The 22,945-nt window shown below is 44.1% G+C and overlaps 1 protein-coding gene across 11 annotated transcripts in view; it reads left to right on the plus strand.

Moving 5' to 3' along the window:
- Fry (FRY microtubule binding protein) overlaps positions 1–22,945 on the plus strand; it is a 379,136-nt gene that overhangs the window by 180,685 nt on the left and 175,506 nt on the right. For all 11 annotated transcript variants that reach the window (XM_006504932.3, XM_006504933.3, XM_030254574.1 and 8 more), the window contains one exon: positions 10,968–11,167. In XM_006504932.3, coding sequence (XP_006504995.1) covers positions 11,048–11,167 — 120 coding nt within the window. In that variant the 5' untranslated portion in view covers positions 10,968–11,047. The remainder of the gene's footprint in view (positions 1–10,967; positions 11,168–22,945) is intronic.

A 22,945-nucleotide genomic window follows, 5' to 3' on the forward strand; every position in this document is an offset into this window, starting at 1 on the left:
GACTGTGCCACAGAGTGGCAACACGAAGGGAATAAAATAAATTCCTCACCCTATGGCATAGTTAGGAGGACAGAAAATAAATATGCTTACTGTGTCAGGTGGCAGCAATAAAGGTGACGCAGAGTTGGCATGACGGAATACCAAGGAGCGATTGGCCAGAACAGCTCCTTGTGAGCCCAGCAGAGGACCAGTGAACAGCCAGAACCTGTCCTGCCACACTGTATAATTCCTATGACCCAGAAGCACCCTTCATGGTATTGATCACCAGTTATTCCTGGTTCTTAGTATCAGTGTCTCCAGTCCAGGGATGCCGGTGCTCGCAACTACTGGTCACAGATGTGTTTCTGTCCCTGTTGGGTCCATCACAGCTGCCTGGCCAGCACTTAGCTCTGTGTAGCCATATGTCTATGTGCATTTATGTAGACTGCCTGTCTCCCAGCATGCTTTGGGTTATGGCTTGATCCTCAGTGGATAGGGTGATGTGTGGAGTAGAGTGGGTGTTCAGGAAGCATTTGATGACTGAATGAATGGACGCTTGAGTGAATGGATGCTCTCCTAAAGTCTGGTGCTCTTGCAGTGATGGTTCCGACCGACTGTGTGGTCCTGTGGCACCATGTGCTTGCAGGTATAAATTCTTACATCTATGAATCTGTCTTTTAAAATTTACCTTGTGCACACCAGGGCCTTAATGACAATGTGTCTGTAATCTAATGAATTTGTTAATTGACCACTTTACTAGTATTCCAAAACAAAGAGTATTTCTATAAGGGAACCATTTTGGAACGGGAGTGTGGAGACCAAAGAATGGCTGAGTGACAACCCACCCTTTTTGCGTGTGCATGTCTTTCTGTGTGAATGCTCCCAGACCACACTACGCAGTGCAATTTGGGTTATGTAGCACACTAGAGGAGCTGAACCCTTAGTGAGCCAATGTGAGCTGATCTGAATTCTAGGGTCCAGTTTTTTTTTATTTAATAGTTTGTTGGCTTTAACATAGAATCCTTCAGTTACTGTTATTATAAAACACAGGACAGATTTTTAAAAATAAGCCATATTTTATTTATTTACTTATATTTTGTTTTTTTTGAAACTGAGTTTCTCTGTGTAACCTTGGCTGTCCTGGAACTCGCTGTGTAGACCAGGCTGGCCTTTGAAGTCAGAAATATGCCTGCCTCTGCCTCCCAAGCGCTTGGATTAAAGGCATGCGCCACCACTGGCAGGCTTTTATTTTGTTTTGATTTTCGTTATCATTTTGGTTTTGAGTTTATTTTTGAAACAGGTTATTGTTGTGTAGCTCAGGAGGCTGTGGGACTCACAGTGTAGCCCAGACTAGCCTGGGACTGATGGTAGTTCTGGCTCATACCAGACTTGTAATCCTCCTGCCTCAGCCTGTTGAATGCTGTCATCACATGAATTCACCTTATGTCCTTCTGTTCCTCTGGTTTGTTTGCTTGTTTCATTTTATTGTGTTTTTTAAACCATCTTATTATGAAATGTCTAAACAAACTTAAAAGAGAAATGATTATATAATATACTATATATTGTCATACCCCAGTCTGACAATTATCAAGATTTAGTCATGTACGTTTATTTAGAGCCTTGTTTTTCTTTACTAAAGTATTTTGAATCCAATGTAAGCATCATTTTACTGAAGCCCTTTAAGTATCCATTCTAGAAAATACAGATATTTTCTTAGCTTCCCATATTGCTATGATTGTATCTAGCAAGGTTACCCACAATGCTTTGCTGTCACCTAACGCATTTCATATTCATGTTTTCCTTACCACTGAAGTGTGTATTTTCCCACAGCTAGTTTGGTTGAGTCAGGAATTTAGATCAATGGTTACACACCTTGAGTGCCCTGTAACCTTCCTGTGTTTCTTGCTTCATTGACTTAGAGAGACTGGCACACACATATAGAATGACCCTAATTCTGCAGGATCTCTTTGCTTTCTTGTAATGACATCGAGCTTGTGCCTGCATCCTGTTACTCCTGGTGTATGGATACTATCTCTAGTCTTGACGAATCCACAGTTCCCCCCCAGTGCTGTAATGTTGGAGTCAGGCCTGTTCTTTGACTGTGAAACTGAACACTTGAGTGTCCTCCCCAGGTTACAGAGCCAGCAGTTGTCAGTGTTTGGGTACAAGAATTCTAACCAGCATCCTGGCAAGGTAGAGAATGCTAAGGAAGTACTGTGAGACAGTAATCTAAATATACTTCTTAAGCACCTTAATCACGATGTCACTGTGCCAGGAAAATAACTTGTAGATTCTCTTTATGAAGCAAAGTCGACCCAGCAGGATTTCAGTCTAAGATACAGATACAGATCCCAGCAGATAAATAGTTCTTTTGTGCCCTGTCCAACACAGCAACACCAGATCAGGATTTGCTCTGTATCCCACTGGCTCCCATTCGCCCTATATGTCAAGACTACATTCGTTGGCTTGCCACGCAAAACCTAACTCGAATGGGGAAAATGTAAGATCTCCATTGTATGCAACCAACTTAAGAGTTCAAATTGATCAGTACACTCTGATGATCTCATCCACTCAGATCCTTTGTTGTGACATTGAATGATCTCACATTGACAAATAGAAAATAACCACAAATTTTCAGTTGATGGTGCGAGGGACATTGCCAAGCGCTTATAATAACAACAAAATGGTGCATGGGGTCCGTTATCCCATTGCTCATGAGGCAGAGGCAGGCGGATTTCTGAGTTAGAGGCCAGCCTGGTCTACAGAGTGAGTTCCAGGACAGCCAAGGCTAAACGGAGAAACCCTGTCTTGAAAAAAACAAAAACAAAAACAAAGCAAACACATAAACAAACAAAGAAGACAAGACAGACCTGTGTTAGGACACTCTGGCCACTGGGTGATGGCAAAGCCTGCACATATGCAGGGATGGATAGTGGGAAGATGGTGAAGAGATGTGGTGAGGGAAGATGCTCTGCAGATCCCACACGTGCCTTAGTGCTGTTCTCTCAGCCTGAGAGACCTTTCCTATCCATCTGTTTCTCCTCTGACCCGGGCCACACACCCACTGTCTGTACCATCTGCCTTCTGGTAACCCAGAGCAGAGACTATGCTGGCACAAGGTTTGGGAGACACAGACACTAACATATTATATGTATTTTTTCAGTGTTGAATGTTAAAATGAGTCTTGAGGTCACAGCCAAGAATACCAGACTTCCTCCTGTGGCTGTAGGCACTTTAAGGGAGTGGAGTTGTACCTGGGAAGGTTGAGGTATTGGTGAAGATTTCCTCTGTAGAAAGGATAGGATATAGATCTTTATTAACTCATTAGTTCAAGAGAAGGTGAGTGTTAATTACTAAGTTTTTATTATGGAAGTTTTAAAAAGTGACTCCACTTTAATATAATATATTTGGATATATGTGTGTGTGTGTGTGTGTGTGTGTGTGTGTGTGTGTATACCATGTGTGTGCCTGCCCTTGGAGACCAGGCAGGTAGCATTGGATCCCCTGGAACTGGAATTACAGATGATTGTGAGTTGCCATGTGTTTGCTGGGAATTGAACCCCAGTCTTCTAGAAGATAAGCTGTCTATTAATGATATGCCGCCTCTCCACCCCAGCCTTTCTAGCAGAGTCTGGCCCAGGCAAAAGCCAGGCATAATGACAGACACCTGTAACCCTAGCATCTGAAGTGGAAGCAAGAGAATCAGGGGTTCAAGGCCAGTCAGGGCTATGAGGCTAGCCTGGACTATATGTGACTTATGTGGTGGTGGTGGGGAAGGCGAGAACAAATTGGGAAAGAGCACCTGAAAGAGCCTTTTGTCGGTTCTCCTGGAGAGAAGGGGGAAGTTGAAAATCAGGATTATCCTGCCTCTTACAGGTTATTTGATCTCCTTAGGGCAAGAAGGGACCTTGAAATGTCACTGTAACCTCAGCTTCCTTTGCTGGCAGGTCTTGGCAGACATTCTTTCAGGCTCTGGTGACAGTGCCTACTTTGAAAATCAGGGAGAAGTCTGTGTAATTGCATCTTAGCAGGTGACAGACAGCTAGAAGAGAAGCCACAGAGGTGTTGCGGTCGGTCATTTTCCTCAGATAAGATCCTGGAGGGACGGCAGAGAGAGGAGGCCGGGGCAGAGGCTTGGTGCTGACTTTCCTGGATTGTACTCCCTGCCTTTCCCCCTTGTTCTCGGAGTGACCGACAGCAGGAGCGGTTTTATAAGGACACAGGTGGAAGGAGCTGCGTGTCCTCAGGGTATCTCGGGAGAGTCATGTCTGTTGTCACATTCTGAGGTGTGCCATTGGTCAGGCTAGATTCCTGCATACCTAGTTCTCAGTGCATAGTGGCCCAAGAGGGCATGCAGCCTGGCAAAGCGGTCCCCATAGCCGAAAGACAAATGAGGCTGTCTATAGAAACTGCCTTACACCCTAAGTCAGTAAGAAACCTCATCCCCAAAATCACTTTTTTTTTCTTTTTTTAATTTTATCATCTTCTGAAGTCCCAACTCTGCTCATGCCAGAGCAGACCCCACGTTAGCAAACTTGCCGTGTTCACTTTTATCACAAGCAGCAGATGGTACTGAAGTTATGGTGGGTCCTGTTGGTCTGGGGTTGGGTTTTTACCAGGACCACCTCTTATGTCCCCTAACACAGGAATGGTTGCTCTGTAATATATAGCATCTACAGGCACACTTAATCGTACTTTGTGAATATGATGAGCCCAGGTCCTCTGGAGCATCAGCGTGGGTTCTGGATTAGATTGAGCCAGACTAGAGGTCCCCCCAACACACTGCCGCCTGGAAGTTAAAATAATAATGTGATGGTCAGCAGGTGGGAGTGTATGGTTATTAATTAAAATATAGACTTTAATATATCAGCGTATGCTAGGTGTGTGCGTCTATCTATCTCTGTGTATGTGTGTGTGGTGAAGGAGGAGAAAGTAGAGGAGGGGGAAGAAGAGAAGGGAGATTACTAATAGGCTTGTGATCCTCCTGCCTCAGTATCCCAAGTGCTAGCACTCTAGCCATGCATCATCAGACCCAACTTTGGACTTCAGCTTTTGCAAGCAATTGGCATAGCTGAGAACGCAACTGGCTATCTCTAAATTTAGGGTTTGGTCTGATAAATACGGGTTGATTTTAAAGGACAAGGTGTGAGAATCCTGTCTGCTAATCATATAAGTAATAAATACTATTACGCTAGAGACTGAGACTGGTGACCAGATAAGGCCACTATGGAGGCCGGAGAGATGCCTCAGAAGCTAAGAGCACTGGCTGCTCTTGCAGAGACTAGGCTCCAGATCCTCAGCCCCCTTCAAGGTGGCTCCCAACTGTCTGTGACTTCAGTTTTAGGGGCTCCGATGTCCTCTTCTGACTTCCACCTGCACCTGCACATACATATCAATACATAAAAATAAACATGAAATTGTTTCAAGAAGAGAAGAAAGCAAAAGTTATATTGAGTGTTCTTACTACACTAGAATGAAAATTGTTCAGTGATGTGGAAGCTTCTAGAATGTTCATGCAGCTCCCAAGAGCTCCCGAGGGCTCTGCTCTGTGACCTTAGCCGAGTCCACTTCCTTCTCTGGACCTTTCTGATCTTATTTGCACTAAGGAGACTGTTGCCTTCTAGGATCACGGTAAGGAGTAAGCATTTCTGGCATCCAAGGGGTCTCTTGTGGACCCCTAAGCATGCAGGAACAGTATTTAGATGGCTGGGAAGCTAAGAGTAGAGGAAAGTATTGATTCCGTAAGTCTTGGGTCCTCTGCAGGAACTAACTGCCAGTGTTCTTACTCTACCTGACTCCCCAAGCTTCTGCTCCTTTGGAGAAGTTGCAGTACCTTTCAACTGTCTGTTTCTGAAGCTCCCTCATGAGTACAACAGTGGACCACTTATTAGTGCCCTCACACCGTTCATGTGGCACATTCTCCACTTGTATTTTATGTGATGATCCTGCAATGCTAGTAAACAAAGTGAGCCTTAGGGAACAACAAGACTTGGGGTTGAAGGGAGTCTTCGCTCTGAGGAACAATCTCTGGCACCTGAAAGTGAACAAGGCGCCGAGAACCAACAGAAAGAAGACATTTGGGGCTGGAAAGATGGCTCAGTAGTTAAGAGCACTGACTGCTCTTCCAGAGGTCCTGAGTTCAATTTCGAGCCATCACATGGTAATCTGTAATGGGATCTGATTTCCCTCTTCTGATGTGTGTCTGAAGAAAGCAACGGTGTACTCTGTCCGTGTGTTCTGTCCATCCTTGCAACTGGATGGAAAACCAGGGGGACTGGCCCTCTTTTCAGAGTCATCTCCTTTGTGATTCAAGGAAGAGGCACCCTGTACTTGTTGGCCATTCGACTTCTATCCTTCACAGGCTGCTACAGGCCCCATTTCCTCTGAAATGGGTGCACAGATTCAGGGCAGTGCACAGGGATGGAATGGAAGAGCAGATCCTGATGGCCAAGTGTGTCTGGACTTTCTTAGGCACACATACAAACATGCCTGGCTTCCACCCCTGTCTCAGCATCTCAGGCTGCCTCTTGTCAAGCCTAGAAAGAGGCTTCTGGCCACAGGGGCTTCGCTTCAGTTTCTCTTTCTATTTTGAACTTGTTGTCATCTGATTGTGTGTGTGTGTGTCTGTGTGTCTGTGTGTGTGTGTGTGTATGTTTGTGTATCTGTGTGTCTGGCTGTGTATCTGTGTATGTTTGTGTATCTGTGTGTCTGTCTGTCTGTCTGTGTGTGTATGTGTGTCTATGTGTAGGTCTATGTTTCTGTGTGTGTGTATGTGTCTGTATATCTGTGTTTGTGTATGTCTGTCTATATCTATGTGTATCTGTGCCTATGTGTGTGTTTGTGTTTCTGTGTGTGTTTGTGTGTATGTTTGTGTATCTGTTTGTCTCTCTGTGTATGATTAATCTGTTTTGTCAGAAAGTAGGCAGTACAACAAGGAAGAAACAGTGGCCCTCTTCACCAGCAGTTCCCAGTACCTAGACCAGAGCCTGAAGCCTGGATGCCCACTGAGCACCTACTGTCCGGGATTGAGTGAGGAGTAAGTGCTTGTGTCCAGTGAGAAACAGAATTACTTATGGAAAAATCTGACCAAGGACTGGGCCATTTGCCCGCCATTCCGCTGTGCTCTCAGCTTCTGGAGGTCACACAGGAGGACAGCGAGGCTGCCTTTCCCTTCTTCCCAGCATCATCATAGCTGTAGCTGAGTTACTGATCGATCGTAGAGGGCTGCTTGCATTGGTCCTAGGAATGCTGGCAAAGCAAGCAGGAAGATAGATCCAAAGTAATCCTCAGCTACAGGGAGAACTTGAGGCTATCCTGGGCTACACATGGTGCCTGGAAAAGCTGAGGAGAGGAGAGGGCACAAGAGAAGATTGTAGCGAAGTTAGAAACTCAACAACAGAGCTTTTCTTTCACTTCCCTTTTCTTCTTTCTTTTTGGACAGATGAAATTAGTGATGTGTGGTTTTAAAGCAAGCAAATGCCCCGGGGAAGGAAGGGCTGATGATTTTTTCTATGGTGTGATTAGATAAAGGGCGGTCTTTCTGTTGTTATTCTTGAGGGTGTTTTGCTTTCGGTTTATTTGTTGTTGTCTGAGATAGGATGTTCTATAGCCTGGGCTAGCCTCAAACTTCTTCTCTTCCTGCTTCCCCTTCCTAAGTGTTGGGATTACAGTTGTGTACCACCAGGCTCACACAAGGGAGGAGCTGGCATCGATTTTGATGACCAAGCTGTGCAAACTTCTGATCCTCAAATGCGTAGCTTCCCTGTGGGGAAGGCTTCACTAAAAGCCTTGTGGCGATTCTTCCTGAGAATGATAGCGACGGAGGCTGGTGCTTGTTTTGAAATTGACGATGGTGAGATAAAGAAGGCTTTCTGAAACCAAGGAACAGATCCGGCTCAAAGGCCCTCACCCATGACCTTTACTGTGCCACCATCTCTCTAGGCTGGACTGTGCAAACCCAGAGCCATCGTTGAAGCGGAGACTGCTTCCCCTTCACTCTCTGCTTCTACTCGGGGGTACTTGGCTTGATACGTGGGTGGACTCTCCACACAGAGACATCAGATTGGAAGTACAGAAGGATGCTCTTTTTAAAGACAGCTGTGGGTGGGTACTTTGGGCTTATCAATGGAGAGGCTGGTAAAGCAGGCAGGTATTCTGGTGCCAGGATCACAGCTATCTGTGACCTTGCCAGGGGTGTGCCAAGGGTCATTGTCCTGAACAGCTCCTCACTATCATTATGGGTTCAGCCTCAGGATCTTGTGATCTCGGGATCTTATGTCATCACAGTTACCGCTGGTCTCTAGAAATGCATTCAGCCCTGAGAGACACCAGGATAATAAAGCATTGTTTCCCAAGGAAGGTTTTAGGTTGACATTCAGTTCTCTGGCTCTGAAGTGTGGTGACCTTGATACAGTAGGAAGATAGTGCAGATTCGATGTCCCTCTGAGCTGGGACAGTGCCCTACTTCCACAAGATGTCTGTGAGCACTGGAGACCAGGCAGACATGAGCAACAGTGACCTCCATCAGCCGACTTGGATTATTTGCTGTAGAATAAGCACTCTCGATAAGCTGGGCTTTCAGTCCACATTTTACCCCTGTTCTAAGCTCACCTGATCTTAGTTTCTTCGCAGGATAATTGACACCTGATTAGTACTTGGCTGGTAGATGCTAGAATTTTTTTTTTCCTCTTAGAAAATCACGGTTCTCTTAGCCGGTCATGGTGACAGATTGCTGTGATCCCAGCTTTTAGAGAAGCTAAGACAGGAGGATTGGCTCTGAGTTTGAGGCCAGACTCAAACTATAGAGGCCAGGTCTATAGAGTGGGGCTCTTTTTAAAGAGGTAAAGCAAAGCAAAACAAAAAGAAATAGGCGCTCAACTTGTTGGCCTGGCTGGCCTTGAACTCTAGACTCAAATGAGCCTCCAGCCTCAGCCTGGCCAGTATCTGGAGCTATAGGATTATCTCAAATATTCTATACTCAGAATTCTACATGGCAAAATTCCATTAAAAACAGATAGATTTGCATTCACATACGAAATTATTTTCAGCAACTATCTGCTTAAAATATGTTTCCATTAAATTGGGTTCTTCTTACACGCGTTCACGCGACCGGCCAGGAAGAACACAGCAAACCAGAATCTTCTGCGGCAAAACTTTATTGCTTACATCTTCAGGAGCAAGAAGCAAGAGCCAGAGCAAGAGAGCAAAGGAGAGAATGGCGAAACCCCGTCCCTTTTTAAGGAGAATTATTCTCCGCCTAGGACGTATTACTCCCTGATTGGCTGCAGCCCATCGGCCGAGTTGTCGTCACGGGGAAGGCAGAGCACATGGGGTGGAGAACTACCCTTGGCACATGCGCAGATTATTTGTTTACCACTTAGAACACAGGATGTCAGCGCCATCTTGTAACGGCGAATGTGAGGGCGGCTTCCTACAGGTTCTGTGTGGAGACCACCCCCCCCCCAATTCCAGGAGCCTTGATGGCTACCCCTGCTGGGAATCAGTACAAATATGACTCTACATTTTGTAAAAATCAAAACAGGAATTGTAACTTGGCCCAGTGGTGGTGAGGATCAAAAATTCAATCCACACCTTGGATGTCATCAATACAGCCCCTGTCCCTCTTTGATATGGTTTCTTTGAGAACTCCAAGTGTCTCGCAGTGTGTCCTGAACATGTTCGCTCTTCCAATTCTTCCCAGATTGTCCTTCTTCCCATCCACTCAACTCTGAATCCCGTCCTCCAAAACAAAATAAAACTCTTCAAGACCAACTTGTGCTGCCCAAAATGTTCTTTGATGTGCGGTTTCCACTGGAGCATGGCTGACTTGCCAGAGGTTGTGCTCTTCAAGGAAACAGGATCTTTTCTTTCCCAGAGCCCTTTCTCAGCAGTGGGGTTTGGTCGAGTGTGGGCTTGCACAGGTCTTGTGCTTGCATGCTGTTAGAGCCACTGTGAATTATTCGTGCAAATGGCCAGCTGCCTCCATATAACACTCCATATAACACTGCCACTGGTTCTTACACTCCGGTCCCTGAGCCTTGGTGGGGAGGCGGGTAGTCCCTTTACAGCTGAGCATTCTGTAGTCTGATGGCCAGTTGTGAGTCTCTGTGTTAACTACCATCTACTGTGTCTTAGTTAGGGTTTTATTGCTGTGAATAGACACCATGACCAAGGCAACTCTTCTAAAGAAAATAATTAATTGGGGCTGGCTTACAGATTCAGAGGTTCAGTCCATTATCATCATGGTGGGAAGCATGGCAACATCCAGGCAAACATGGTGCTGGAAGAGCTGAGAGTTCTACATGTTGATCTGAAGGCAACCAGGAGAGTGCTGAGTGCTGCATGGCTCTGACAAGTGTATGCAGAGAGGGGCATAGAAAGACAGGCAGGACCTCCTTCCCTTGCTCTTACTGAAGACCAAGCTGGCCTTGAACTCACCTGCATTACCCAGGCTGGCCTTGTACTCACAGAGATTCTCCTGCCTCAGCCTCCCAGAGCTAGGACTGCAAGCATGGGCTGCTGAGACCTTTCTTTCTAGCAGTACATCCGTTTGAGAGCAGCAACCAGCTGAGTTTTTGAAAATTGGCTCTTAGAGATTTGTGGAAGCAATGAGCCAAGAGTTTCTTCACTTATGAAACAGAAAACAGGGAGCCTGCCATTAAAAACTAGACAAGAAATCACTTTTCTGACACTTCTTAATCTACTTGCCTAGGTTATTTAAAAAGAAGCCCCAAACATCTTAAATGTTATACAATTAATCCGCTATATCCATGTGATAAAGACTTTTGGAATGGTGTATTTGATTGTAATAAAAACACCACATGATCAAAATATTTAAATTCTAACAGCATTTCTAGAGAATATGAGCAGGCTATGATTTGAAGCAGACCTTTTTATGATTCAGTCTTACATTGATGATTTACTAACATATACCGTCTGAATATTTATGACTTTTTTTTTCTGCCATTAAAATCTACTCTGTTTTTCAGCTTCTCCAGTTGGCAACGGTTACATCAAACCTCCAGTCCCACCTGCTTCTGGCACGCACAGGGAGAAAGGACCACCGGCCATGTTGCCGATCAATGTGGACCCAGACAGCAAGCCAGGAGAGTATGTCCTCAAGAGTTTGTTTGTGAACTTCACCACTCAGGCCGAGCGTAAGATTCGAATCATCATGGCAGAGCCTTTGGTGAGTACAGACCCCATCTCTGATCCGAACATGACTGGTACTCTAGGTCCATGGGTCCCTGGTCTATTCACCCAACCAAGCTCAAATCAAAACATGGAGAGCAGGGGTAGCAGGGGGGGGGGGGTGATGTACTGCATATACTGAACAGGATGTGAGTCCAGAAAAAATATGGTATCATAGCAACTAACCCTCAGTATTTACACTGTAGTGGTTGTTATAAGGCACCTAGCAATGATTTTAAATTGCTCAGAAGGATATACATAAATGATATGCAAACAATGTTATCTTGGTTTGGTTTCCCATTGTGATAGACACTATGACCAAAGGCAACTTGGGAAGGCAAGGATTTATTTTATCTTACAGCTCAGTCCATCATTGGTTGAAGTTACAACTGGACTTAAAAGCAGGAACACAGAAACAGGAACTGAAGCAGAGGACATGGAGGATTGATACTTATTTGTTCAGCCTGCTTTCAAATATAGCTATAAGTCATGTACATACTGTAGACATTTAGATAGGTAGGTAGGTAGATATACAGACAGACAGACAGACAATAGACAGACAGAAAGATAGATAGACAGATATAGACATAGATAAATATTCATTGCTTGGAGTACTGTGACCCTCTATTTGGGAGACTATGTGGCATTCTTTTATGAGACCAAGACCCAGGGTGCTTCCCTTAAGGTCAGAAGAGAGTTGGTGGGAAGGACCCATGTTTGTTCAAAAGCAAACATCTTTAGGTAATGAAGGGGCTGGTATCCTCAAAGCTACATCTGGAGAAACTCGGGAGAGCCAAGAGCTTGTGACATGGAAAGCAAAGCACTGTGGGTAATATGGCTACACACTGAGCAGGGTCTTCTGGGGCATGTGTTTTGTTTTTACTTTCTTCTGTAGTTAGAATGTCACAGACTTGACCTCCTGGAGCTATTTGTTTGTTTGGTTTTTTTTTTCCCCAAACAGGAATATTACTTTCTTTCAGGCTAACCCTCACAGAAACATACATGCTTCCGTTCATTGATGTGTAGAGCCAAAGACTAAGGAAAGCTCTTTCATGTCCTAAAAATCATTAGGCACTGTAGTTCTAAAATCTGAAGAAAGGTTATTTAGCAGTTGACATTGATTTTTTTTCTTTTTCTTTTTTTTCTTTAACACTCTCTTTGGGTTTTGTTGTTGTTTTGAGACAGTGTCTCAGACCGGATTTGTAGCAAGCCTGCCTTGAACTCATGTCTCCATCTCTGCTCATGTACTGTCATTATGATGCATCATCATGCCCTGCTCTGTTTAATACATTGGTCAATGTGGTGTTATTTCTATTTCACATATAGATTGATGGATGAAAGGCATGGGATATAATCCTATCTAAAGCCTTAGGGAGAGAAGAGAACCTTGCAGAAGGAGAAACAGAAGAAGGAAAAAGTAATTCTGATGATACCCAAGGGAGAGTGTGGCTGCTACTGTAACTGTTCAATAGACGGTGAACAATAGAACCTGCACCATGGCACATTAAAGTTTAAAATTCTATAGATGACTTTTCAGTACCCAGAGATCTATCCTTAGTGGAGGAAAAATGATGGACAGTAAGAATGTCCTACAAAAATCAGATTTCAGTTTTCATCAATATTTTTATAAACATCTTTCAGTTGTTCAGCAGTATTTCTATTTGTACCCAAAAGATGCTCAAGTCAGAGTCATTGATATTGATGGAAAAGTCAATAATTTTATCCTATTTTCTAATGCTTCGTGGGGACATTTAATTGCCTATGTTCTTATTCATTGTTATCTTGGTTTGTCTTTCTTGTGCGCTAAGCAAGCTAAGTGAGGTCATCTTTGTCATTTTTATATTTTTATCTTATAGCATAAAAGTCAAAGGGAAGGCTCGTGTTTCTCAGCTCAGTGTCCCCACTCAGTCTCTGGTGATAGTTCAGCTGGGTATAGAATTCTGGGTGTAACTCATTTGTCCTATAGATCTTGAGACTAGATCTTTGAAGCTCTGTTTCACTCAGTTGCCTCTGTGGTTTCTCTTGAAAATTCTCTTGTTTTATTCCTTTGTAGAAGATTTACTTTTTCTCTGTTTGCTTTTATGGTTTTCTCTTTGGCTTTGGAACTCTGCTTTTATTACTCTGCATTTGCATGTGAACTTCTTATTATTTTTGTGTTTGAGACTTAAGCTTTTTAAGTCAGACTTATATCATTCATTCATTCACCAACTCTGGAAAATACTTGACTATTCAGTATCTGAATATCACCTTTTATCCTTTTTACTCATTCACAGTACTAATTAATTAATTAGTTAGTTAAATTTTTTTTTTGAGACAGTGTTTCTCTGTATAGCCCTGACTGTCCTAGAACTTACTCTGTAGAACAGGCTGGCCTCGATCTTAAGAGATCCGCCTGCCTCTGCCTCCCAAGTGCTGGGATTAAAGGTGTGTGCCACCACTGCCCAGCTCCTCATACACATGTTTTTATTGTTTCTGTGTGTTATATCACTCATCCTTTCCCTGTTCTTCTTCCATTGCTAACTCTTCATCTCAAATGCTTACTGAGTAATTTCCTCAGACCTACACTTTAGTTCATTAGTGTTCAAGAGAACTTGGGCTTTATCTGATATGTTAATTAATCCTCCTAAGCAGAATTTTGATTTCAGCAATTGCATTTTTAATCCTTAGAAGCTCTGTTTATTTCTCCTTTAATATCTATTTAAAGGTTTCTGGGGGCTTTGCTGTATTTTGTTCCTTACAGTCCCAGGTTTCTTTTATGCATTCACTCACCTTAACTGAGTGTTTTCTGTCCTCCTATAAGTGAGTGTGCTGTAATACCAACTTTCAAAGGACCGTGTTTGTGTTTGTTATGCCTGGTAACTTTTGCCAATAAGGAATTGTCCTCACTGTTTTGGAGGTGAGTTTATATAAGGTCTTGTCTTTCCATTGTCCCACCACTGGGGGCTCAAGGCTTCCTTTGTTATCTTTCTGGAGACAGCAGAAATGCTGCCAGGATCTTGAGACAAAGAGCCCTCCCACAGGCAGCCAGATGCCATCTCATCCCTTGCCCTTTGTGTGTCTCCTCAGATCAGCTCTGAGGTTTAGAAATCATGTATTCCACTCAGCCTTTCCAGATGTTGCACAGGAGCTCTGTGGTCCTTTTCGTTCAGTTTTCTGTCTTTGGCATTTGTGGAATTTTCAGTTTGCTCCCTAGGCTGATGAAAGTCAGAGTAAATGCCTGCATGTACAAACAGGGGTGCCTAGAGTGGGGCAGCATGTCCCCAAGGTGGACATAGTGGAGAGAGACAGGGACGATATCTCTCTTTCCTCCCATCCTGTCTGATGAATCTTCCTAGGTGTACCTTTGTCTCTTTTATCTTGTTTGAAACCCTCATTTCATATTCTTCTATCTCTTGATTTGGCCACAATCTATCTTACCTGTACCATGCACCTGGGTAAACCCATTTCTTGCTGGCCACGTGCAGTGATGAATATTCTGCCTCATGTAATTCTTAGCTTCTCTTCCTGCCCATCCATCACTGACTCTTGCTGTCTCTCACTCTTGCTCTTCTTTTTTCTCGCTCCACCTCTCTCTCTCTCTCTCTCTCTCTCTCTCTCTCACACACACACACACACACACACACACACACTCCATGTATACACTTTATTAGAACTACCATCTTATCCTCTCAGACAAGATATTGTCCTCACTGAAATAGAACAATTCAGTGGAGTAGAATAAAGAATATTACAGTTTTTTAAGAGTGGAAGTTGTTTTGTGTGGCTTTTGTTTCTGTATGTTCATATCAGACCGTAGTATGAACTGTATTTTCATGGGGGTTGACTTTTGGTTGCAGGAACTTACTTCCATACCATGTCTTTCTGCTCAATGCCATGCTTTGGGCCACGACAATTATAAACCTTCATAAGAGTTGCCTTTATAAAAGTTGCCTTGGTCATGGTGTCTCTTCAAAGTAGTGAAACCTCAACAAAGACTGAGGTTAACAAATAAAAGTTCACAACAGAAGACCAGGCTACCCTCTCATTGTGTTTCCAACAAGTACGTAGGTTACCATGGATGCTTTCTGTTTGTAAGAGAACATCCCGTCAAAAAAAAAGAGTCTATTCAGGCTTGTGGATCTAGAGAGAACATGGCAGCAGGCAGTAAGTCAGGAACCTGATAGAATATCTCATCAACCACAAACATAAAGCTGAGAGAGAGTGAACTGGAGGTGGGGCGGGGCTATAAACTGCCAAAGCCCACCCACTTCCAACAGCAAGGCTGCAACTCCTAAATGTTTCATAACCTTCAAAAACAGCACCACCTACTGGGGACCGAGTGTTCAAACCCACAACCCTGTGGAGAACGGTTCTCATTTGAACCACCACAAAGGTAAATGTTGAGGACCACAGCAGTGTATAACCAGGATACGAAGTCCAACAGTGATGGTTTTCAGAGACAAACTGTCATAAAGACCCGAGGCTAGCAGAGACAGCAAGAAACAGCATACCGCCATGCCATACTAAGAAGCCAGGCAGCGCACCATGGGAAAGAATGGGTCATTCAGAATTTCAAAAAATTTTCTGTCTTCCCAGGATGGTTCTTTTGTCTGACCCCTCTCCTATAGTCTGGCTTAGGTTCAAGAAACTTACTTTTCTATCACAAAACTGCTGGTGATCCATGCTTCAGGTAATCAGTCAGATCCCAGCATTGTCTACTGTAAGGTCAGAATAGTCCTGTTAAGCACAGTCATAGTCCTAATATGTGCAAGGAATGATTGGGGGCTTAGGCAAATGCCTGAGCCTAGAACATCCAACAGGAAGGAGAAATCTCAACTCACTTGACAGAAGAATTTGAGTTTTGTTTTTTTGGAGACTTTGGAGTCTCTGAAAAGGCAAATATCCACATGATTTCAAAAGCAGCTGGCCTATGTAGTTTTCATCTTGCCCTTTAGCAAAGACCAAGATGGAGGGAGAGAGCCACGTTGCAAGTATTTTCAGGATGAAAGATCTTGTGGAGGTGGGGTTTGCCTGAGCCACATGATAGACACTGGCTCAGACCTGGGCGGGGTCTTTCAGATACTGGCCCTGTGCCCAGTTGGAAGCTCAGGTATGGACTGGTGGGAGCTGTAATAATTCATTAAAATGTTAACTGTGTTACCATAAAGCTGGATTAGAGGCTTTTAAAAAAAAACCACAGCGAGACCTAGCTGGTTTGCTAACCTCCAAAGAAATAAACAAGACTGAACATAAACTAGAAGTAACACAGACTGTTTTCTTAAAGTAGGAGATCATGGAAGAATCCAGCATGCCAAACTATTGCACCAGCCAGTGTGTACAAGGAAGGATGCTGTGCTGTAAGACCAAACCTGTATGAACTATGGTCCTGACCAGCTGGCTTATTGTAGGCCAAGCAGTTAGCTAATGATGGCATTATAGCATGCTAAAGTTCCAGGTGCTGGAAGAAGGGTTTATGACAAACCAGAGTCCATTACAGATGGTTGTGAGCTACTGTATGGTTGCTGGGAATTGAACTCGGGGTCTCAGGAAGAGCAGCCAGTGCTCTTAACTGCTGAACCATCTCTCTAGCCTGAGGGACAGGATTTTTACATGCCAGATCCTAATGCAGTCTGTTGTATTCAAAGCTTCATGACCCTGGTAGGTGTCAAGATAGGCAAGGCTGAAGGAGGGCGATTCTCTTGTACCATTGTACCTGGCCATCCTTCTGTGCTAAGAAAGCATTTTGTGTTTGTTGGCTGGGGATGTGTAAACAGTAGAGATAGAGCCTTCAGATCTCTGCACAGTGCTTTCAAATCTACTTCCCTTCCTTTTGACCAAAACCCTCTTTAATCTGAGGCTGCTGCTGCTTTAATGTGTCTGATAAAAGTTCACAGAGAATAACATGGATTGAGCTTCCTGCCAAGGGCTGGGATGAAGACCGGAGTCATACTGTTCAGAAAAGAGACTGGAGGATGGGTGGCTAGTCATATACAGGGAATACTTACACCATGCTTGACAAGGAATTGCCTTATTTTTCAGGTATAGTTAAACCAGTCATTTCTGAACTAGTTGCTTGGTAGTGAGGCAGCTTTGGCTGGCACTGCCTTCCTTAATCTCACAAGCCATTCCCAGGAAACCTGTAGACCAGCAGTTCTCAACCTGTGGGGTTGTGATGCCGCTGGGATGCTGGGGGAGGGTGTGTGTGTCTCATATCAGGTGTCCTGTATATCAGGCATTTACACTATGACTCATAACAGTAGCAAAACTTACAGTTATGAAGTAACAACGAAAATAATTTTATAGTTGGAGGGTCCGCACAACCTGAGGAATCAGTGTTAAAAGACCGCAGCATTAGGAAGATTGAGAACCACTTCTGTAGCGCGCCGTAGCTCAGAACCACAGAATTGGCAGTGGCTAACAGCAGAGGCAACAGTTGAGGAAGCCCTGAGATTGGGATTCCTCCGAGCAGCTGATTGAGACACTTTCCCAGCTGAGTGTGCAGAGTTGCTTTTCTCTGCGTGTGGCTAACCCTGAATGAAGTGCGTTTTCATGCTTGGAATCAAGCAGGTGAAAACCATCTCTTCCATGGCTCCTAAGTAAGGCTTCTCATCTGTGAAATGGAATGGAATGCCCCCCACCATGGCCCAGTTGAAACTTATAGCAAATAAACCATGTGAAAAGTATCTTGAAATAGGAAAAAAAAAAAAAAGATCAAAGGGCTTTGTGTTCCAATTTAGTAGTATTCAGTTCATGCATGGGTGGGGCTATAATTTATTTTAACATTCTTATTGATTTCTTGAAATTTTCATACATGTGTACAGTGTATGTTCATCATAGCCACCCCATGTCTCCAGCTTCCACCAGGACCCCCTACCCCCTCCAAATTTCATGTCCTTTTTTCTAATCCACTGGGTTGAACTAGTGTTGCGCATACACACATGGGTGTCTGTATCAATTACCAGTGGCCACTCCTCCCAAAGAAAACAGTTGCCTCTGTGCCAAGAAAGCATCAAATGAGTGTGTGTCTGTGTGTCTGTATGTGTGTACACACACACACCTATGATATCTCTATTCTACATATGGAAGAAGTCATACAAAGTGATGCTATCCAACTCTGTTTACTTTTGTGCACGTAACACATCCCCTTGCATCTTTATAATTAATGTAAATAGTAAAACCCCACTGTCTATATCTGCCAGGTTTTCTTTATTGTCCTCTGTTGATGTGCTTAATCCTGGCCCATGCCCTGGCTGCTGTAAACAGGGTCACATCAGCTCATGTGTGTAGGAGTTTCTGCTGTATGGTGGCCTAGATTCCTTCAAGTATCTACCTGGGAGCAATATACATGAAACACAGGCATGCTAATTCTATTTTTAGCCTTTTGAAGAGCCCCCATACTGTTTTTCCTCTGTGGCTGCTCTATTCTACAGCGGATGGGGGCTCCTCGTCCCCACCGCATCGGGACCAGAAGGTTCTCTTCTTGATGACAACCAGGCTGCCAGGGAGGACATGGAATTTCAATGTTCTTTTGATTTGATTTTTTTTTCCCATTTCTACTGGGTCTTTGCCGCCTCTACCTTCTTTTGGGAACTGACGGGAACATCATTTTTTTTTAACACAAGTAAGAGATCATACGAAAGTGTTTTGTATTTTGTAGGGACAAAAAGGTACTAATATGAATCCATTCAAGGGCCAGCAAGATGGCTCAGCAGGTAGAGGTGCTTGCCAGCAAGTCTGGAAACAGGATCCAGTCTCCAGATTCTATCTGATAGAAGGAGAGAAGCTCCTCTCTCAGCTTGTCATCTGACCTTCAAAGGTCGTGGCGTGAGCACACACCACACACACACACACACACACACACACACACACACAAATAAATATAAAAGGTATTTTATTAAATATTTTACTTATTATTCACACATGCATAGAATATTTGGATCTTATCCACTTTCTGGTCCCTCCCTTCAGTTCTTCCCCTATTCTCCCCACCATTTCTCCCTCCCAACTTCAAGGGCCCCTTTTCTCGTTTTTTCAATCTAATACCCACTGAGTCTGTTTAATGATGTCTATATGCATGTGTGTATGAGCCCAACTTCTGGAGCATGGGCAGCCTGCCGGGTTCACATCCCTGAAGAAAGCTGACCAGACCTCTCCCTGGGTTGACAACAGCCAATAGCTCCTCAGATTCTGGTGGGAGCTCATAAGCCCTCCCCCATACATGTTGTGATTTTTGACTGGTTTGATCTTGTTCATGTTTTGTAGACATAGTCTCGGTCATTGTGAGTTCATATGTTCAATGGCCCCAGTCCATTCAGCAAATACTATTTCAACATGTTATCACTCCCTGTGGCTCTTACAGTCTTTCTGTCTTCTAGGATATTCCAGGCCATGACAGGGAGGGATATGATACAAAACTATTCACAATCATTCAGTTGTAGGAATTAGCGGTGTCATTGGGTGGCAGAGAATTTGCCTTGCACGCACAAGACCCTGGGTTTTAACCTCAGCAGCAAAATAAATAAACAGATAAACAAATAAGTGAATGCACAATACTAGTGGAGTCTTGAGTGACCGCCTTTTGAGGTAGCACGGCTGTGTTTCCACAGAGCACTTTAAATTTTCACATTTCTAAGGTCATCAGTATAGTTTGGGCAGTAGAGATGTTTGCTATGGCTTGGTAGCAACTTTAATGTGCACAAATCTTAATATCAACTAGTCAGTCGATCAGTTATCCGACTCTTGCTATTAGATATCTTATTGGTATCTATTCATACGTACATCTCTTGCCACACTATTCTCTCCTCCATGATGTCCCTGATACCTTTGGGGATTTCTTTCTACTCAAGTCCTAGGTTGAATAGAGGTAAGCATGGATATGCCAGGAGATTTTCCCAAGATGCTTCAGTACTACAGAGTATGAATAGTTTAGAGGCAGATTATCCTATGAAGGCCATGGAGAAAAATGAGAGCTGGCTGGGGTGGGAGGTAATTCGCGTGGAAAGAAAGGGACGGTAGAGGACATCTCATTGCAACTGGAGGCCAAGAGAGAGAGAGAGTACTGAAAATAATGGCCACCATTTTGGAGATTCCCGGGGCCTCTGGGGATGACATTTTTCTGTGATAAGAGAAAATCCAGATCACATGCCTGCCAGTGGTGGCGTATGCCTTGAGTGCCAGTACTTGGGAGGCAGAGGCAGAGAGGCAGAGAGGTAAAGAGGAGAGGCAGAGAGGCAAAGAGGAGAGGCAGAGAGGCAGAGAGGCAGAGAGGCAGAGAGGCAGAGAGGTAGAGAGGCAGAGGCAGAGAGGCAGTGAGGCAGTGAGGCAGTGAGGCAGAGGCAGAGAGGCAGAGGCAGAGGCAGAGGCAGAGAGGCAGAGGCAGAGGCAGAGAGGCAGAGGCAGAGGCAGATCTCTGGTAATTTGAGGCCAGTCTGGTTTACAAAGAGATAGCCAGGGCTATACAAAGAGAAACCCTAGGTCAAACCAAAGATAGAAGGCAGGGGAGCAGAGAAGAGAAAACAGAAGTGCAGGCCACTCGCTGGGAAACAGAAGAGTGGCAGAGGTGACCAGAAAGAGAGCAAGTATGGTGCTGGTCAGCTGGTCAGGATGGGGCAAGTTGGGGAGATGACCCTAGAGGCTGTGAAGAGCTGCTGTGTGGAGCAAGGACCTGAAGGGAGACACAGAGATCCAGCCAGACGAACTGGAAGTCTGGTTCTTAAACGAAGCGAGGCCGTAGAGCAGTAAGTTTTGGAGCAATAAAAGTAGCAGTCACCAACAAAAGAGACTATAATTCAGAAGTAAATGAGTGAAGGTCATAGCTCATGTTTCGTGGTGGATATTGTAGAAGGAGAAAGGTGTCTGGGAGCCATTTTCTTCTTCAATTAAAGCAAAGATTAACTTTGTAGCCAAATTTAATTGAAGTCTCCCCTCCACTGTTCAGATAATGGATTTGGTCTTGGAACTGTTAAATTTGACAGAGAAATAGGCTCCTCTGACATGAGCAGAGCCAGCCACAAATAGGACAGATTGCCTCAAGAGGTTTCATTTTCAAAAAATGAGTACCCAGATAGACCTAAGGGCTTTGAGTCTCCCATCATGTCTCACGGTGCGTGCACATGCACATACACCCACACACCACCACTACCACCACCACCAGCAGCAGATAGAAACCTGCCTGCCTGTATCTTTGACTTCTTTGAGACAGCCAGTATCATTGTCTTGATCTTGAATTATTTTTCCCAAAGCTTTGGGTAAAAATCAGTGTATGTTTTACTTACAGAAACTCAGATGCGTCCACCTCCGCAAGCACAGTCCCTATAAATCTGAGGATTCTAACTAGTTCTGGGTAGTCACTACTAGGACGTGCTCAGGGTGTCCCAGGACGACACTGTCACCCGTGGACAAACAGGCATGCAGCTGATCTGTGTAGTAGCCAGTCCATACACCAATGCCTCATCAGGACAGTTCCTAGCCTCAGGTGTCTGCCCCCCCCCCAGTCCCCCCACACAGGAGGAGTTGCTTGGGGTGAAAGGTTATTGTTATTCAGAGCATGTTTTTAAAGTCAAGTCAGAGCTACCACTAGTAAGATAGGAAGAGAAAAATGTCTTGTGCCCGCCTTTCTTCAGTTCAGGCTGAAAGAGCATTCCTGCTGCTGCGGGAACCCCATGATCTGGGCTAAATGTTTCAGAGGGTGACAACAATTGGGTCCCCAGACCTCCACTCAGAAAGATACTGTGGCCATGGTGATGGGATATCACACCACTCACAATCCTCCTCTGTCTAGTGAAGATGGGGGGAAGCCGATCTGAGTTCTGACATTTTTGCCAACTCACATATAATGTGTGATATAAATTTATATAATGTGAATTTTCCACAAAACATGTTCTTATAAGCAATCGTTCAAGTCTTGAGACTTACAAAGTCTGGCCGTTAGTTGAAGTGTTACTTCGGTTGTTTTAATAATCACCCCCAAAAGCTTCCTCTAAATTAACAATCAAGATTAGTGTCTTGGGGCTGGAGACGGCTCACAGTTAGGAAGCACTCTGCTTTTCAGAGGATCTGGGTTCAGTTCTCAGCATCCATATGGTGCTTACAGCTGTCTGTAACTCCAGTTCCAGGGAATTCAATATCCTCTTCAGGCCTCCACAGGTATTGCACACACATGGTACACAGACATACACACAGGCGAACAGTCACACTAATAAAGTAAAAAAATGAGTAAATCTATATTAAAATATTAAAGTTTTTCTAGTAATGTGGGCTTTTTGTTTTTCTTAAGAAACATTTATACTTTATAATACACCTCCACACTATTTTTTTTTATAATAGAACTTTCTGGTTACATATAGAACATATATAGAACATATATAGAACATAGGAAGTTGAAGTTAAAAATCTTAATATCTGTAGGAGTGTGTATGATCCCAAGAGAGCATGTGGGATTTGGTTTTAGCTCCTAGACATTATCCAGGAGGACACGGGTCCATCTTAACATAGAAATTTCTCTTTAAAAAGTATTTATTTGTTTTATTTAAGAGTGCATTGTAGCTGTCTTCAGATACACCAGAAGAGGGTGTCAGATCCCATTACAGATGGTTGTGAGCCACCATGTGGTTGCTGGGAATTGAACTCAGGGCCTCTGGAAGAGCAGTCAGTGCTCTTAACCGCTGATCCATCTCTCCAGCCCTAAGAAATTTCTGAAAGACTGTGACGGCCATGCTCACAGGCCACTAAGAGGATGATACTCAATGCTCTATACCACACATCTTCCCAATGCTGTGGCTGGATTTCTTTCCCTCTC

Source organism: Mus musculus, chromosome 5, assembly GCF_000001635.26.
Source record: "Mus musculus strain C57BL/6J chromosome 5, GRCm38.p6 C57BL/6J".
In the NCBI taxonomy this organism is placed as follows: Eukaryota; Metazoa; Chordata; class Mammalia; order Rodentia; family Muridae; genus Mus; species Mus musculus.